General features: G+C 39.5%; 1 protein-coding gene across 5 annotated transcripts in view; it reads left to right on the top strand.

Annotated features, from left to right (window-relative positions):
• Positions 1-19,934, top strand: part of CDK14 (cyclin dependent kinase 14) — a 302,744-nt gene that overhangs the window by 185,085 nt on the left and 97,725 nt on the right. For all 5 annotated transcript variants that reach the window (XM_073003160.2, XM_073003159.2, XM_073003158.2 and 2 more), the window contains 2 exons: positions 1,569-1,662; positions 9,454-9,517. In XM_073003160.2, coding sequence (XP_072859261.1) covers positions 1,569-1,662; positions 9,454-9,517 — 158 coding nt within the window. The remainder of the gene's footprint in view (positions 1-1,568; positions 1,663-9,453; positions 9,518-19,934) is intronic.

The raw sequence follows: 19,934 nt of genomic DNA on the forward strand, positions 1-19,934 counted from the left end.
ATGGGCATTTGGAAAAGAGTACAGCTAGGTCTGAAAGAAAAAGTATGACACCACAACACCCCTTAAACAGTTCAGCCATTTTAAGAGCAGTAGGATGGCTGGGAATCAGAATTGTTAAAAAAGGAAAAAATAAAGAATAATTTATATCAGTACAGATAAAGTTGCTGTGACCAATTCACTCACCTAATTAGTTTTCTCCTTGACATAACATGGGAGGAATATAGAGTGTGATGTGTGCAACCTGAATTGTGACTATCCTCTTTGCTTTGTTACAGAGAAGTTAGTGGTTTTCATAAAAAGTTAGAGATTATGTAAACGTTATTTGTTCAATGTCTTCCTGTTGTTGGGCAATTCTGCAACCTAAAATTCATATCTCAGCATTTGCCATTGATGTGATATTTATTTTCTCTGCCTCATTAATGACTGTGGTTGTGCCACTACCCTTGAAAAATTAAAAGGAGAATAACATGTTGTGTTTGGATACTATGGCCTCATATGCTCTTACAGCATACTAATGGGCTTAGTCATGCTTGTTGTCATGAGGGGACAGGATACACATTTTTACATCATATGGCTGTCACTCAGTTCAGTTATGTTTTGCGGTGTCTTGTGCAATTTTCAGTGGATCTATGCAGCTTTGTAATGTTTTCTGGATTACTATTTATGGTATTACTGAATATTTTGGGGGAGGTTATACAATGCTTTCTTACTGGATGTCACCACTCTTCTGCTGTTTGGCAGCGTAACATAGAAAGCTGGGTTGTACCCGAAACAGTTTAATATTCTAAATACTGAAATCAGTTTTATACTGGAGTACAGTTTATATTTTAGAATATTTAAGTCTTTTTAACTAAAATGGATATTTTTCTCGTTAGATGAATTTGTTCACAGTTCCTTTAAATTGCTAATATATATTGTTTTAAACATTCAAAGCATTTTAGACCATGTTTTCTCTCATGATGTCTTAACTGTACTTCTGTTTACTAAGAATGCAAGAAGTAGGTATGGATCTGAATTCCGCCTGCTCCAATTTGATTTCCAGGGATTCCTTACTTTAATGAAGCTAGAATGAGAGAAGGTGAATCCTGGGCTTCTACAAGCAGCCACTCTAATCTCTAAAATGGGAAGGCGCCATAACTCCGTGGTGGAGACACACTCCCCCCTGCCCTTCTCTTTTTGACTGCAGAATGACAGAGTTTCATTTTCATGGGGAAATCTTCTCAAAATGGTCCGGAGCCTCTTCTGTACAAAATGATCCGGAGCCTCTCGTCATTCAGGCTAGATAGTACTAAAGGATGTAGATGAGTGGTTTTACTTCTTTAAGAAAGCTTCCTAGGAACAGTTTGTTGACCTATTCCAGTCTTGGTGAGAACTATGTAGAGAGATGAATCCAGTATTAAATAAATAAATAAACAAGATTTTTTTAAAAAGATAAAAGAAGCAATTCTCTATTAATCTCTGGCACTTAGTGTTTTTTGTAACTTTTGACAGAAGAGTGAAGTTTTGAAGACTGGTGCAGTGGTCCACTAGTTTTGAACACCAGGATTCTCTTTTGCTTTGCTTTGCAGGGGAGTCGGATGTATTTTTGTAGAAATGATTCAAGGTGTTGCTGCATTTCCAGGAATGAAGGACATTCAAGATCAACTTGAAAGAATATTTTTGGTAAGTTCCCTACTGCACCTTTGTATTTTGTCTCTCTCTTTTCCTGCCTTGGAGTTTGTATGATTGAACTACATGGAGGATTGTACCACAGTTGCTCAAATAAAACAAACAAACAAACAAAAACCCCAGTGAATTTTAAATGCTTAACTACTTTGAATAAAAATAGTAGCAATAACTATGTAACGCATTGTGTGCATCATTGAAATTGTCTATTTAGTAATAGAAATGGGATTATTTTGTTTTGAAAGGTTTAATTTTTTCATTGTTCAATCTCTTTGAAGGTACAATACTAATCAAACTGTTTGAGTTAAGAAATGCAGTTAATTCCTTCACAGCATTAAACACAACTGTAGATGATGGACACACAGAAACTTTTTAATATTTAGAAAAGTGTATCTTATTTTGAATATCAAAAATAAAAATTTTTTCTGAAATCCAGAGTTTAGAATAATACAGTACTTTCTTTCTTGAACACTAAGTTTTGTTGACTTTCAAACTTTTTCAACATCAAAGTTAAGTGTATGGCGCCACCTATCTCACATAGATTTGTGTACTACAGACCATTTCTCTTGGTCAATGGTTATAAATAAGGCACATGCTTACACAGTGTATCTTGAACAGTAACACTCCACACATGAGATGTAAACAGTACAGTACTTGGAATAAAGTGTTAGTATTTTGCCTTAAATTGAGTTAATTTAGATAGATCAAAAGTCCTTTCTGTTTGTATTATTTTCTTTCCCTTGTCAAACTGTAAAAGGCTTTTGTTGTAAGATATGCACAAAGCCTAGCATCATGCAACATTATATTAGATCATATCTTCTTTTATATGTAGTACCTCAGCACAGCTGAATTACTCAGCAGACCTGGGCAAAGTGTGGCCCGAAGAAAGATGTTCTTCTCATTCTAGGGGATTGGAATGCTAAAGTAGGGAGTCAAGAAATAAAAGGAACAACAGGAACGTTTGGCCAAAGAATGCTCCAACTACCGTACAATTGCACTCATTTCACACACTAGCAAGGTTATGCTCACGATCCTCCAAGGTAGGCTTCAGCAGTATGTAGACCGAGAACTCCCAGAAGTACAAGCTGGATTCTGAAGGGGCAGAGGAACTAGAGACCAAATTGCTAACATGCACTAGATTATGGAGAAAGCCAGAAAGTTCCAGAAAAACATCTTCTTCTGCTTCATTGACTACGCAATGTCAAAAGTCTTTGTGTGGACCATAGCAAACTATGGCAAATTCTTAAAGAAATGGGAGTGCCTGACCACCTTATCTATCTCCTGAGAAATCTATGTGTGGGACAGGAAGCAACAGTTAGAACTGGATATGGAACAACTGTATGGTTCAAAATTGGGAAAGGAGTATGACAAGGCTGTATATTGTCTCCCTGCTTATTTAACTTATATGGAGGCAGTGACAGATTTTACTTTCTTGGGCTCCATGATCACTGCAGATGGAGACAGCAGCCCCAAAATTAAAAGACGCCTGCTTCTTGGGAGGAAAGCGATGACAAACGTTTACAGCATCTTAAAAAGCAGAGACACCTTGCCAACAAAAGTCTGCATAGTCAAAGCTATGTTTTTTCCTGTAGTGATGTATGGAAGTGAGAGCTGGACCATAAAGAAAGCTGACTGCCGAAGAATTGATGCTTTTGAACTGTGGTGCTGGAGGAGACTCTTGAGAATCCCCTGGACTGCAAGGAGAACAAACCTATCCATTTTGAAGGAAATCAACCCTGAGTGCTCACTGGAAGGACAGATCCTGAAGCTGAGGCTCCAATACTTTGGCCATCTCGTGAGAAGAGAAAACTCCCTGGAAAAGACCCTGATGCTGGGAAAGTGTGATGGCAAGAGTAGAAGAGGACGACACAGGACGAGATGGTTGGACAGTGTCATTGAAGCTACCAACATAAATTTGACCAAACTCTAGGAGGCAGTGGAAGACAGGAGGGCCTGGCGTGCTCTGGTCCATGGGGGTCATCAAGAGTTGGACACAACTTAACAACTTAACAACAGTAACAACAAATAATGTCATTGTGAGATGAAGATAAATTCTATGTTTTGAAATATACTGTCAGTTGATTTTTAGTTGCATCAAAACCAACAGAAGACTAGCCCTGCCATAAGGTTAAGCAAGGTGGTTGCTAGGGCAGCAAATTCTCACATATCTCCTGCTTGCCCCAGAATGGCTGTTGGTACGTTGGAAATGTCCACTGTGGGCAACATTCTAATGTATCATGGAAGAGGAAAAAATGACAACCCAGCCACTGTCCCGTTCTAAGGCAAAGGGCAGAAGACAAAGGGCAGAAGACAATGGCGAACTATGTGGGCAACAGCAGTGAGCAGCAAGAAAGACGAAGATTACTTTGCACACACCACAAAGGAAGTGAAATTGGCTATAGTGCATAGTATGCTTCCTGCCAGAGGCCAGCTCTGTACAGAGCTGGCTGTTTCTTAAATCAGTGCTTTAAAGAAACAGCCAGTTCTGTATACAGCTGGCCTCTAAGAACAGGCATATGCTCTGTAACTGCTATCGCTGCCTTCTTTCTTCTCCTCTCCTCTCATAATGGCACAATAGACCCAACACTGGTTTAGAGAATGAGTCACCCCAGTCAGTCTCACCTGAAATATAACAGCAGTCCTCATCATTAGATCTGTTGGTTGCTGTTTGATATAAGTTCCAAGAAGAAGGATGTGGGCACACTTCCAATATACAGCACCAAACTCCATAACTGTTGGTAGAAAAACATCACTGGTGCCTTCTGATAAAGAAGGCAGAAGTTTTGCCTTATTGCAGACCTGGCCAAAGTGCGGCCCTCCAGATGTTCCTGAACTGCAAATCCCAACATTCCTCACTGTGTGGGCTAGGCCCAACTCTCCTCACTATTGGCTGTGTGGGCTAGGCCCAAATCTCCTCACCATTCACTGTGTGGGCTAGGAATTATGGGAGTTGCAGTTCAGCAACATCTGGAGGGCCTCATTTTGCCCACCCCTGCCTTACTGGAATGCAGGCCTATTGTAGGACAACTCTGTTGGCAAAATTTCAAGCAAACAGGCTTATGTAGGGTGATACCTGCTGTTCCCGTGGAGCAAGATGGATCATTTGCAAATTAGTATGAAGCGGATTGTTGTGCTATTCATAAAGGACGTGGCTAATGTTTCTTCACAACAGATGTGTGGTCTTCTGTGAATTCACATGACCAACCCTCCTACTCTCATCTGCACCTGTGGTTAAGTGTCACTGTGTCGTTCGAATCTATAAAGTGATGGAAAGGTGTGCTGGAGCATGTGGTATGGGTGTGTGCATGGAGCAACAATCAAAGCTCTCACTCTAGAACAGTGCTTCCCAACTTTGGGGTCCCCAGTTGTTCTCGGACTACAACTCCCAGAAATCCTGCCCAGCACAGCTAATGATGAAGACTTCTGGGAGTTTTACTCCAAAAACACATGGGGGATCCAAGGTTGGGAACCATTGTTCTAGAAAGTTTCAAAAGGGATGACTATGCTAGAACACAGAATTAATGTGAAGAGTAGCGGAAGGACAAAACAGCACAAAAGCAAACTGTTGGATTCCTAAATACCTAGAGGAGGAGGAGGCTAGTGTGAAATCAGATAATTTACGTTGATCTTCAAAAGATATATTTACAGTTGATTTTGTAAGCCTTTGTTCAAATAAAATAATTGAGAATAATTTTTATAATCCTTGTAGTGAGTTTATCAGATTGATTTAAAACATCTCTGTGTAGGTTAATGAGATTCATCGGATTGTTGACCTGGAGTCCTTGAATGTTTGGGTCACTTTTAATTATGCTTGCTAAGGGTTCCACTACTATATCAAATAGAACCGGGAACAGTGAGCATCCTTGTCACACACCCTTTCTGTGCCACAGATTCTCACCCCTAGGCTTGGTCCAGTCTCATTTAAGCAGCTGATTAAGACAAGTGTTCCAGGTCTTTTAGTTCCAGCATAACACTCAGGCAAATGATCAGGCACTTCCTTTGATTTTCCAAGTTTTCTGGTTTTTCTAGCAGATGGTAGATTAACAGCTGTGGAACTTTGCTTTTACATTCTTGTGATAAGCTTGCCTTCAGTGCGTCCTTTCCTGGTGTTTCAATTTTTATCAGTCTCACTGAAACTCTGGTCAATTTCTTATCTAGTGATGTGTGGGTTTCTATCCAGTGTTGTTGGAGTTCAGCTCCGTGCTGCCATAGGAGCTGCTGAATGGGTTTGTGACCTATGCCTTATTCTTTCCTTTCCTGCCTTTGGTTGCTCTTGAAGACCTGGTTGCCATATCTTGATCTGTCATGGTTTCAGTCACTTGAGAGTCAATCAAGTTAAATACAATCTGAAATCTCTTCCAAACAGCTGTTCCATTGTGTCATTCCATTCCTACACAATTATATAGCCCCAAGCATTTTAATTCCTTTATTTTAATGGCTTTGGTGATCATGTTTTGTGGGCAGTCTTTGGAAAAGAATTATTAAGTGGCCATTAAAATCATAAGGTAGGCACACCACTGTTGTGCTGTCATCAACCTGTTGGAAAAAAAACATGCTTTGAATAAAAATCAAAGAAGCTAGAGCATCCAAGTCTTTTCAACAATTTGCTGACAGTGATTAGTATGCAACAGATGTGAACTAAATCTGTGATGTCTGTCCCTGCATGGCTCTCCCAAATTAATAATGTCATTCCTATGCCATTAACTTAAAACAAGCCTTGGAGTTGCAGTATGATTATATACTGTCAGATTTAAGTAAATACTTCCAGTTAACATTTAGCATCCTTCTACTAGCTTACTAGGTTGCCATTGGCAACAAACTAATCTTGATAGCATTTATCCCTAGATTCAAAAACTTAAAGTTGGATGAAAAAAAGTGTCGTGGGTCTGTTTACAAACTTTCTATAGGCATACAAACTCTCCTGATTTGAGACCATAACGGAAGTAAAACACACTGTAGGCTGATCGTGTTCTCTCAGATAAGGTGAATACAGGCTCACATGGCATCTAGTATGATGTAATCCAAATTAATATTATGGGCTTTTGAAATATTTAGGAGAGAAAGGAGTTACTATCCCACAGGTGTTTGAGGTGTTTTTTCCCTAGAGCCAACACCCCAGGGAGTCTGTGAACACATCCGTCAGAGTCTATAAAGCAGGACATTCCTTTTGTATTCCATTCCACCCTGAAAATGCAGCTAGGTGATAAAAGGGGTGATGTTTTGATCAAGGGTGTCTCATCAGGTTTATTTAAAATGTGTATGTCCCATCTGTTTCTCTAAAAAGCAATTCAAAATGGTGAGCACTGTCAACAACATTCTAAAATCTTAAAAGCCCAAGCAAAAGCAATTTTAAAAAATAGCTTAAACACATAGATGGCTATAGAGACCGAAACACATTTAGTGATCTTTTTGCATGCAATTTATGTGACAAATTTGTGTGTACTCAAAAATTGCAAAAGGAATTTAATGAATTTAATGAATTCAGTGACATCATTTCCTTTGCCCATGGACCCCACTTGACACAATTTCAGCCATTGAATAAAACAGAATTGTGCTGAGGCTTGTAGAATCTCTTTTGATGGGGCAAAATAAGTGTAACCACTGAAAAGACCCTAGACCTTCTGTCTTCTCTCCTACTCCATGAGACCACATGATGCAAAACGGTGCCCCAGAAAACAACTGAAGCATATAGGAGGAGGTATTTCTTTATATAAATCATACACATTTCTTTGTCTGCTTATTTTTATTCTATTATCAATTATTTTTCACAGAAGAGTGTGGGAAGTTTCAGAATAAATTTCAATTAGAACTCAGGACTAAACACTCAAGAGTGGCTGACATTTTGCAGTTCTTGAGACTGATGGAAACAGGCTCTTGAGAACAGGAATGCTTATATTACAGCCCATTTTGCAAAATGACAAAATTGCCACCCTGTTTCTCATTGTCTGATGCTCTGCAAATATAACATTAGACAGCTGTCCTAAAGATAAATCCTCTGCCTCCCTCTCCTGGCCATAGTGAAACATTACGCAATATGTTCTCGACGGCTTTCACAGCTGGGATCAGATGGTTGTTGAGGGTTTCACAATGGTTTCAATAAAGTTGAATACAATAAAGTCAAGTTGCTTCAGCTAAAATGGAACACTTAAGACTGGTATCATGAAGTTAATTGCTTGTGGATTTGAAATTTAATATGCTTTCCCCCCAAATTGGTCCATTCAGAATAATTAACAATAATTGGAATAATTATTAAACATTTAATGTTGTTTCCTACCTGTAGTCTTTTCAGGTAAAAAGATGATGGTGATTAAGAAGAGAAAGTCACGATGTTACTTAATGAATTTTAAAATATTAATATTAATCAGGCATTGGGCAGAACTCTATTGGTGATTTAGAGATGACTAAGTACCCTGTTTCCCTGAAAATAATACCTAAGCTGAAAATAAGTCCTAGTATGATTTTTCAGGATGCTCATAATTTAAGCCCTACCCCAAAAAATAAGCCTTAGTTAGGTGAAACCCGCCCTCCACCATTGTGCAGCATTATGCAACAACCAGAAGATGACATGACTGTAAAATAAAACATCTCCTGAAACTAAGCCCTAATGCGTTTTTGGAGCAAAAATTAATATAAGACCCCGTCTTATTTTCAGGGAAACATGATAGCATACCATATGTCAGTTTTTTGAGGCGCTAGGTCCATTCCTGATTATGCAATGAGCCTTCATTGCATAATCAGGAATGCACCTAGCACCTCATGAGTTAGTGGCAATTTTGTGTGACAGCTTACACATACAGTGGTGCCTCGCTTGACGAGTGCACCATTTAACGACGAATCCACATAGCGATGTCGCAATTGCGATCGCAAAAGCAGTCGCATTGTGATGTTTAGATAGGGAAAAATCACTTTGCAACGATCGGTAAGCGTTTCGCTTACAGATTTTTGCATAGCGATTTTTTAAAACAGCTGATCGGCGGTTCCAAAATGGCCGCCGGACGCCCAAAATGGCCACGTGCAGCGTTTTCGCGCCCTGCCCTCGCTTACCAAGGACGCGAAAATGGTGGCGCTATGGGGAAACTTCGCACAAGTTTAATGCATTTCTATGTCATTTTTGGTTCCGTATAGCGATGTTTCCCCATAGTGATGGTTAATCCAGAACGGATTAACCTCGCTATGCGGGGCACCACTGTACATAAATCGCCAGTAGAACACTAACCGTTGTTTTGGCAATAAATTATGAAAAGGTAGGAAATAAAAGAACAAAGAGACATGATAATCACAGGTCTCACTATGTTGATTCCCACTGTTACAATTCTAATTATGTGGCTTTCACTTTCAGCGTCAAATAAATGACAGTGAACTTTTTTTAAAATGACAGGAATAATAGCTTTGCATTCTGCCTGGAAATCATCTGATGAGTATGTTTAAATGATTTGCTTATCCTTTCACATTAGTAAATCCCATGAAACCGTGAAAGGGTCCATTACAATGTCTGTTACCCTTTTATTAAATCATACTTAAAAGACTGGCCAGTATCCTATTGAGTTTCTGCTTAGCTGAAAGTCCTGCCAGCATATTATTGCACGGTTGAAGTCCTTGTGTAAGCATTGCTAGTGCACAGCCAGAAGAGAGGCTTTATTCATGGAGATCCCTGCTCCTGCAGTAACAATAGTCCATTTTACTGGGCTTGTGGGATTTTCTGTGCATTGAAAGCTCAGTAAGATACTCTCATTTTTTGGCCATCTATACTCTAAGCTAAATTTATTTCTCCTTCTCTGTCTTGTTTAGGTACTTGGAACCCCAAATGAAGATTCATGGCCTGGAGTTCATTCACTCCCCCATTTCAAGCCAGGTAAAGTTCATGAACACAAAAATATTATTAAATGTTATTTTGTAATGATTTTCATTTGATGAACACAAGCATTACTTCAAATTTTGGTGCAGAAGCAGAAAGGAGTGATGGTAAGTTGCAAAGGTCAGTCTCTCAGATTAAAAAATAAATAGCAAAGAGGATGTTTCATTTGAATATTTTCCCCACATCTCATATCTATTGTTGACATAGAAGGCATCTTTTGTACTGCAAATGCTTTATGCTTTTGGCATGCCTGTATCTAGTACAGACACTCATTTTAATCACAAGTGTGGCAAAGTATGCTGCTTCTGGTTCTGCACACTATCAGCTGCCCAGCCCTGACTGTTCTGTCCATGTTTTCAGCCAAAAGGGGAGAAGGTTTACACCACTAGATTCCTACTCCTCTCTGAATTCTTTTCCCTGCCGCCTTCTGGTGAGTAAACACCAAACACCTGTTCAGCCACTAAACGAATTGGCACAAACTGCCAAACGGTCGGTTTGTGCCTATCTTCTATGGTGACCTTTATCAGGTTTTTTTCAGGGAAATACTCAGGGGTGGTTTACCATTCTCTTCTTCCGGGGACCCCCTGCGATTGTGCAGATTCCCCATTGCTACACAAGCTGGTTCTGTTTGCAGGAGGCACAGTGAAAAATCAAACTCCCAAACTCTAGCTCCGCAGCCAGGTACCTAAGCCATCTAAACCACTGAGGTATCCAGACAGATTTAGCTTACATTGTCTTATATCCTTTTTCTGGAAATTTAAAAATCACTGGAGAAAGTGATGAGATTGTGTTTCAAAAGTAAAATCATAATTTTAAAAAAAAAACAACTATGGATGGTTGTTGTGGTTTTTTTGGGCTTTTGTCCTTCTCAGGAGATTGGGTGATCAGGGTGTTTTTGTTATGGGTGTATTGTTGTGATAAGTGGGAGAGATTATCTGTCATTGTGGTTGATGGGTGTCTTTAGCTGGTCTCTTTTGTGCAATGATCCCTGGTCGGTGTGGCTGGGTAGAGTTCGTTGACCTTCTGCAGACTGTATTTTCCAATGCTGGAAGCCAGGCCTTGTTCAGTTTCAGACTTTCCTCTTTTTTGTTGTTGAAGCTATGCCTATGTTTATGAATTTCAATGGCTTCCCTGTGCAGTCTAACATAATGATTGCTGATGTTGTCCAGTACTTCAGCATTTTGAAATAGAATTTCATGCCCAGCTTCTTTGATTCCGGTGTGAATGCTGCGTTCTGTGGTTCCAATATATACCTGTCCACAACTGCAAGGTATCCGCTGCAAGGTAAAAACATGCTTATCACCCAATCTCCTGAAAAGGACAAAAGCTGTTCCCACAGCTATAAATACTCAACTATCCAACAAACAGCAACAGAGCATGGACAGAGTTCCTACTCCAGTCCTCTAAAGATGCCTGCCACAGAGACTGGTGAAACGTCAGGAAGAACAACCTTCAGAACATGGCCAAAGAGCCCGAAAAACCCACAACAACCATCAGATACCGGCCGTGAAAGCCTTTGAGAATGCAACAACTAATATCCTTTGGAAGGAAATTCATTTTAGTACATATCCAAGACGATTGTATAATGATGTGAGAAACATGGGCCAAAATCATGATGTGCAGTTATGCAAATACTAAATATCACAAGCAGACACGTCGAGAATCATGGAATTCAGTATACAACAGATAATCTCTATGAAGATTTCTTAAACTACACAAATTTGCCACTAGAAGTTGCCACTTCAGAGTTACTTCACCACAGGGTTTCAGCCCTGATGTTTTTAGGTAAAGTCCTTTGGTCTGAATCAGTATATATTAAAATAGAAAAATTGTTTGGACTGTAGGTGGCAGACAAGAAATCTTTCTGATCCAATGAATTAATTCTCAGTTGCAGAATTATTTGATGGGTGTGCTTCTGATGTTTATTTTTTCATACTGGAAATTCAGGAAATTAGGCTGCAAGAGAAATGTTATAAAGGTTATATTTGAAATGATAAGTGTATTAGTTTTATACTTTGCTGGCAAATGGCCATACAACTTGCTTGTTGTGAATATATGCTGTCTTTAAAACATAGTGCTCGAAAAATAAGAAATAAATGCTAGGGGCCTTGAAACAGAAATGTCACCATTCTTTTTCTGTAAGTAATACTTCATGCATTTTTATTTTTTTCTCAGCCCTTATTCATTTCCATACAAATTTCTAAACCAGAGTATAATTCTGACTAGAAACTACTAGTCATTTGATAGTATGTCTTCCAAAAAAGCACCAGGAATTGCTCTTGACAGAAAGCAACTAGATGCAATGGTGGTGGATATCTCTGATATTACATGTGTATCTGCCCAAATTATTTACAGAATAAGAATGGAGAGATTTTCAATGTACTTTTACAATTTGCCCTTGGGTAGAAATGAAGAACTTTCCCTTTCTCCACAGTTCAATGAGCAGCAAAAGACAACCCAGGCAATTTTCTCTGTAGATGAAATCTAATGTTGAAAATATGCTCAGATGCAAACACAGTGTTTGGAGAAAAGGGCTGCTGGAAATTAAATCTTAGCCAGAATCCTTTGCTTCTCGCTTGTATTTCCATTTTCCTGCTGTAATGAAACTAGCCTACCCCTGTTTTCTGTGTGATTGGAATAGATGTGTGTATAAGTACATAGGGTTATGTACCATTACTACCATTACATTTGGAACTTACTAATAGGTTGGAAAAGTTATATTTTTGCATTACTACTCCCAGAATCCTGGCTGGAGGACTGTGGAAGTGGTAAATGAAAAAAACAAAGAAAAAAAAGGATTTTCCAAGCTCTACTCTTAGATATAAAGAATAGAGTCGTTTTCATCTTTGGAAGATATTGGGAATGGAATATTCAACATCTCAGAGCTGTGTGTAACTTAATACTGTGGGGATTATTTTGCATTACAGTAAGAGAAATGTAGCTGGCTGGCTGGCTCAGTGGGTTAGGCATCTGGCTGCAGAGCCAGAGGTTGAGAGTTTGATTCCCCACTGTGCCATCTGAGTGAACAGCCAACCTATGTGGCCTTGGGCAAGCTGTACACTTTCAGGGTGCCCTCATAAGAAGGGAATGGTAAACCACTTCTCAGTATTATCTACCTGGGAAACCCTAATAAGGATCACCATAAGTCAGATAGCTGATGATGATGAGAAATGTACGTGTTTATAGTCATGTGAAAGAGATTTAACGACTGATTTGAACAGTGTGGCTCCCTTAATGATGGTGCTATGTGCTTGGTGTGATAGATAATACAGTTGCTCATACATTGATGCCTCGCTTAACGAAGTTAATTCGTTCCAGCGAAATCGCTGTAGAACTAAAACGTTGTAAAGCGAAAATAAAAAAACATTGAAACGCATTGAAAACTGTTCAGTGCGTTCCAATGGGCTAAAAACTCACCGAAGCGAAGATCCTCCATATGGTGGTCATTTTCGGTGCCTGTATAGCGAGGAATCCATCACTAAGCACAGCGGGGAGCCATTTTAAGCACCCGGTGGCCATTTTGAAAACCCGACGATCAGCTGTTTTTGATCATCATAAAGCAAAAATCGGTTCCTGAAGCAGGGAACCGATCATCGCTAAGTGAAATCCCCCCCATTTAGACCATCGTTTTGTGATCACAAAAATGATCGCAAAAACATCATCGTGAAGTGGATTCGTCGTAATGCGGGATAATCCTTAAGCGGGGCACGACTTGTACGTTACTTCAGTCATACACAGCAGCTTCATTTGAAATGCTGCAGATACTTAATGGCAGCAATACTGACATGTATATGCTGAACATTAATGGAAAGGAGCATAGTATAAAGAAAATATAAAATTGTATAGCTGCTGCATTACAAATATACGTTGCTGCCTGGTACATGTCTCAGCGCAGAAGGTCTGTTTGTTTAATTTTCCTTTCCAACTTTAATTGGAATAGAAAAGTATGCAGAAAGCACTGATGGAGAGAATGTTAGCATCTGCTCAAAAAAGGCTTTGATGTTTAAGCTTAGTTACTTCTATGACCAAAAAATCCCCAATGAATTTTGAATAGAAGGGTAAAGTAATAAACAACTACTGTGCTAAAATTGCTGGCAACTTAATTAAATAGCTGCAGTATTTCTGATTACGAAGAGGGGCTTAAAATTAATTTCATCTTAATTGCTTGTTAGCATCCTAATTCAAGAAGCTCTTTCTCCTCTCCCAAAATATTATTCAGTTTAACAGGATGCTAAAACATTTTTACCTCCTGGAATGATGGTGTAATAAACAATTCTATAAAGAATCTCTGGATTTTGGCAGCTGTCATAGGACTACAGTACTTTTACAGTCATCCCAAGACAGTATTGTTATGTCTTGCACTCTTATACAAGTCTTTGCACTTGTTAAAATACCTTGTCTCTTCAACCCGCTTATGTGTACTTGGGGTCTGTGTGTGTGTTTGTGAGAGAAAGGCACATTGCAGAGTTTTGAATTTCTGGTAAATTTCTCTTTTTGCTCCACAGTAAAAGTACAGAGATCCACAGAGGAGAATTAGCAACAAGTTCCCCAGAGTCGACCCCTTTCTCATCAAGTGGCACTTAAAGTCTCAGTAACTCACTCTGAGACATTTGTAGGAGAAATAAAATGTTTCTTTAATTTACACTTGCTTAAAATTACAGGCTTGTGCATACTGGTTTCTTTTCTGCACACATACTGGCAATCAACTAAATAAATCAACAGCAAAATACAGCCTGATGAGAGACAGATAGAAAACTCAGCAGAGAGGTGGGACTCTCCTTGAATTTTAAAAGCTAGAAGGAATAATTGGTTAGTGCTGGATAGATAGACAATCACTCCAGCCCAGGAAAGTTGCTCACAATCATTGAAACTACAGACAGCATCCAAAGTTGCATATTAAACTCGAGCAGACACATCAGAACCTTCATTATGCTTAGTTTGTTCTTGCAACCATGAAGACAGCCTGTTTAATACTAGCTTGTTACTGCAGGACATCCTGTTGTTCTTTTCAATGTATCAGTAGTTTTCCTCCTTGCTCCCTTAGGTACATTGGGTTGAAAGTGAGGAATACAAAGCCAAGTGAATTAAAGGAGCTTTGGTGACTGGGGTTGGGGGAGCAGAGCTGTGTGATTCGAAAAGATGAGTTGGTGACACAAAGGGATGAGTACAAGGATGCTAGGATGCAGGTGTACAGTACAGTTTGTGGTAAATTATTTGGCAACTTAATTAATCAGCTGCTGTCAAATGTCCATAAAATTTTGTGTTCAGTGCTTTGGGAGTTGATCTGATGTTCAGGATGAAATATAAACTCAGACAACATGATGCTTTGGTATCAGGCTGATATTAGTTTCTCTGATATTGGAAATGTCAGAACATTCTGAGGCAGACTTTTTAAAAAGGTCTCAGATCAGTGAGAGGGAAGAGAAGGAGATGGCAGCTGAGTAATGAGGAAAAGCAATCAAGGGGAAAAAATAGGAATGGAAAAGTTCAGTGAACTCTTGCGAGTTCTTCATATACACACCTTTGTCTTCTCTTCTCTCTTAACTGTGGACTTTAAGAGGCAAGAGAGAGCAAGATATTTAACCTACCAAGCCAAGATCAGTATTTATGAATGAGGACAAAAGGACATTGCCGTTTGTTGCCAAGAGAGGGCAGATTGATACTTCCTTTTAAATAGTAATTTTAATCTGGGCGAAAGAGAAATTTGCCACCTAGAAGAAGCACAGTCCAAATTCTTACAAACTACAGTTGGTTTTTGATAGTATAATCCTAATGCCCTACTTAGAACAGAATCTGCTCTGCCATGTTTGACAACAGACCAATTGATAAATTATTATGCTAATTATATTAGAAATACTGCACAGTTATAGTGACAACACTGATCTGTTTTGTGTATGTAACATCCCTGTTTATGCAAATAGTACCTATTTTATCAATTTGTCTGTTTTGCTTTGGTTCTTGCAAACAATTTTAATAATAAAGTAGTGGGATGACAGTGGAATGGGCTGAAATGAAAGGCCTCATGTGATACTTTGAAATACTGAATTTTTGCAAGCATGTGCCCTGAGTATTTCTAAGTAACTATCAGATATAAAGGAGAACATGTCTTATTTGCTACTGGGAATTAATGCTCAAAATCTGTATATTTGATGCTGGATAATAGTTTTGCATTATCACAGCCTGCAGAGAAAGCAGCAGTGAAAGAAGCCTAATGTATAAAGTTGATACTATAACATCTTCATCTGTAAAATACACACTTATCTGACTGAACTAATGGCAGATGAGGAAATGAAATGCAGAGGACATTAAAGCTTCAGTCCTATAGACCAACTGCAGAGCTCTGTAGGACTAAGGCCTGGCTTTAGTCATAAAACTGAAGCTACTTCATATTTGGAAACACTAACAGATATCCTGGACTTTTTCAACATGTAGATTAGAGAGAGAGAGAGAATTTAGAAACTGGGCCTTCTCTGTGGTGGCCCCTCACCTCTGGAACATCTTGCCTCCTGAGATTCGCCTGGCATCCTTGCTGGGAATTATTAAGAGCAAGCTGAAGACTTGGTTCTTCACGCAGGCCTTCCTTCCCCCCCCCCCGCACCTCCATCATTTAGTTCCCTGTGTTTTCCCATCTTGGACTTTGCTTACTTTTTTGTTGTTGTTTGGATATTATCTGTTTTAATTCTTGTTTTATATTGTTCGGACTGTAAGCTGCCCAGAGTAGATTCATTTGAATGTAGATGGACAGGGGAAAAGCCAAATAAATAAATAAATAAATAAATAAATAAATAAGTAAATAAGTAAATAAGTAAATAAGTAAATAAGTAAATAAATAAATAAATAAATAAATAAATAAATAAATAAATAAATAAATAAAAAGGTTAAAACTGTATAACTAAATTTCTAGGCTAAAGGGCTGTGGGTTTTTGGTTTTTGTACAACAAATCCCATAATTCTGCATGCAGGGTGGCCTACCTGACAGACGTACATTTACAGACACATTAATGTGGCTCACTTGGGAGGAAAAAATATATAAACCCTGGGATTTATAGTCCAAACAATCCAAAAACCCTATGTGAATGCCACAGAAGCCAAGCAAGTAATTGAATTTCATCGTTTGACCTAACTGTTACAGATAATGTGTAGATTGGTTGTTGTGGGTTTTTCGGGCTCATTGACCGTGTTCTGAAGGTTGTTCTTCCTAATGTTTTGCCAGTCTCTGTGACCGGCATCTTCAGAGGACAGCACTCTGTGCTCTCAGATGTGTAGATTACTTGGTATGTCAAGCATTGTACAGGTATCTTTTTTAAAAAATGAATAAGCATTTGTACTTTTTGTCCAAAGATTTTATGAAATGATTTAGAGGTATCTTGGAGAGAGAAAAATAGGAGTAAATAGTCTGATCTACTCAGGAGATTTGGGACAGTAATTAGGCAACTAGAGACCATAATTGTGCTCCAAGTAATGTAGTTTGCAATTCAGGGAAAAAGCTGTTTTTTTTCCTCAAAAAGGATTTTTTTTTCTCCTCTGAGGTTCGTAAATATGGTGCCTACAGAATTGCTTTGAGAGGTTTAGAGCAGAATGTGAGGCTTTTTAGAATTTTGAGTAGAAAATATGTAAATCAGAGGTATATTAGCTTCTCTATTCCCAACTTGGTCTTGAGTAAATGAAAGGATAAGGTAACATTTGGGCAATAGAACAAATTGCATCCACAAAACTGCAGGAAAATTGCCCCACTTTCTAGATGCTACTAATCATTTGAATAACTGCTGGTACAGTGGACCCTCTACTTAAGGAATTAATCCGTATTTGAATGGTGGCTGCAAGTCGAAAAGTCTGTAAGTCGAATTTCCATTGACCTACAATGCACTGAAAACCGATTAATCCCATAACCAGTGGTTTTTAATCTATTTTTATTCCATTTTGGTTTTTTTCTGGTCTGTAAGTCGATTCTCTGGCTGCAAGTCGAATCTAAATTTTGCAGCCAGAGAAGTCTGTAACTCGAAAAGTCTGTAAGTCGAGCGTCCACTGTATGTTTATGTGATAAAGGTAACAAAGTTCTTTACTCTTTTCCCCGTCTGTGCTTCTTTACTTGTAACTATCTTAGCTTTTTTTTTTCAAATTAGAAAAAATAATAAGTATCTGACTCATTTTGCTGCATTTGGGGTAGGGAGCACACCTCTCTTGAGGTAGCCTGCACATTGTACTACAGCCATGTGGAGTAAAAAATTCAACATCCCTTTTTTGCATTTATATATTTCAGAAGAAGAATAACTTAGCCTTTGAGCCGGCCACACCTTTATTGCTGCTAGTTTGTAAGCTAAGTGTGTGCTCAGAACACTAATGGAAGTATGTATTTTTTCCTGTTGTAGTTTTCAAAAATCTTCTGCTCAGTAACATGGTTCTCTAGAAGGCTTACAAAAATACAAGCAACTGAAAGGTGAAATTGCAGAGAAAAGTTGCTTTGATAGGAGTTCAAAGAATAATAGATTCTTCTTGAAAGGCATTATTGTTACATACAGCACTGATGTTACCTGTCTGTCATGGGTTTGGAGGGAAAGTTCCATCCTATGGAGAGTGGAAGGCGGGACATCAGGAGGAGGGGCTGTACTGTATATAAACGTGAAGCCTGTGTGGTGAAGAGGAGACGCTGGGATGTGAAGAAGCAGCAGCTGGGAAGAAGAAGCTGGTGTGGGAGTCTGTGTGTCAGACAGGGTACTACTGTGTGTCAGAGTACCAACCTGATAGGTTCAGGTGTCTGTTGGTTAGCCAGAACTGATAGGTTCAGGGTCTGTGCTTCAAGTTAAGGGTTCTGTGTGAACCAAACTGTATGCATGTATGAATGAGAATAAGCCACGTTACTTTATCTTATTCACCTGATTATTTTATTTTCCCTGTGTGTTGTATTTAAATAAACCTTATTCTTTTATTTGTTTAAAAATCCATCCCTGGTCTGTGTGACTTCTTATAGGGAATGGTTGGTGGCAGCTTAGTTAACGTGTGGCATATCCCAGTAGGTCTGGGTTTGTCACATTGATTGGTGTCCAGCGTGTGGGATACGACTGGTCCAGTTGTCCAGCGGTCCAGCAAAGCCTTGGCAAGTGTGCCCAGAGCAAGGGGGGTCTAGTCAGGGACAATCTGAGGCGCGTAGGTAATCTTCTAGGTGTACCTCAGGGGGAGGTGCGCTAGTGGAAGAACGTGCCAACTGGGGAGACTAGATTAAGGTGCTCTGAGGCAGCCTGGTTTTGGCGGGAAAAAAGCTGAGGCAAAACTGCGTAGTAACAGTGATCTAGACTGCCTGCTGAGAGGCCCAGCAGAGGGGGGTAGACTCCAACTTGCTACAGTTGCAAGTTAAGTGCTGAAGGAACAGCAGCAAGCTCTAGAAGGCTGGTTCTGAGGCAAGAAAAAAAAAGTGGTCGTTTTATTTTGAGGCTTGACTTTTTAAAGCAGCCTGTTCTGAGGGGGGATTATGCCCTTGACTCGAAGCCAAGTGGCAGAAATGGGTGAAGTGAAAGACCCCCAGATTGACCAAGGTTCTGAGGATGAATTTGGCTCAGTGCAAGGTGACAGCACGGGAGAACCAAACCCAGAACTCAGAAAAATACTCATAGCCCAACAGCATGAACTGAGGGTGAGGGAAATGGAGGAAAGGGAAAGAGAGAAACAGCGGCAATTTGAATTAGAGAGAGAGAGAGAGAGAATGGAGAGGGAAGAAAGAATGGAGAGAGAGAAAATTGCTCTGGAAAAAGAAAGGATGGCGTTTGAATTAAGGAAATTGGAAATGATGAACCAGAATAATAATAACAATAGGGATTCTGAGGGAGGCCAATTGTCTAAGGCTGACCTGAAGAAATTCCCTGTGTACCACAAGGGAGATTGTCCTGAGGTGTTCTTTTCCTTAGTGGAAAGAGCGTTTGTGGACTTCTCAGTGAGGGAAACTGAGAAGATGACCATCATGCGATCTTTAATCAGTGGTAGCCTGGCTGAGGTCTATGCCGAGATGCCTGAGGAACTGATGAAAGATTTTGCAGAGTTTAAAAAACTGGTGTTTGCAAGACATGGGATAAATGCGGAACAGTTGAGACAAAGATTTAGGTCAATCACCAAAAAGCCAGAGCAGACTTTTACCCAAGTGGGGGCCCAATTGGTGAGGCTGCTTGAGAAATGGCTATCTCAGGAGGGGACAGAGACCTACGAGCAGCTTAAAGATTTGATAGCACTGGAACAGTTCTATTCAGTCCTGCATGGGGAACTGAAATTCCAGGTGAGGGAAAGGAAACCAAAATCTGTGGTAGAAGCCGCCGAGATTGCAGATTTTATTTCCCAAATAAGAAAGCCCTTGGGTGAGGGGAAATCTGTAGGTAAACCCAAAGAAACCTGCAGCAAGTACTCTCAGGGACCAGGGAAAAACCAGCAA

This window comes from Pogona vitticeps, chromosome 6 (assembly GCF_051106095.1).
Source record: "Pogona vitticeps strain Pit_001003342236 chromosome 6, PviZW2.1, whole genome shotgun sequence".
Taxonomy (NCBI): Eukaryota; Metazoa; Chordata; class Lepidosauria; order Squamata; family Agamidae; genus Pogona; species Pogona vitticeps.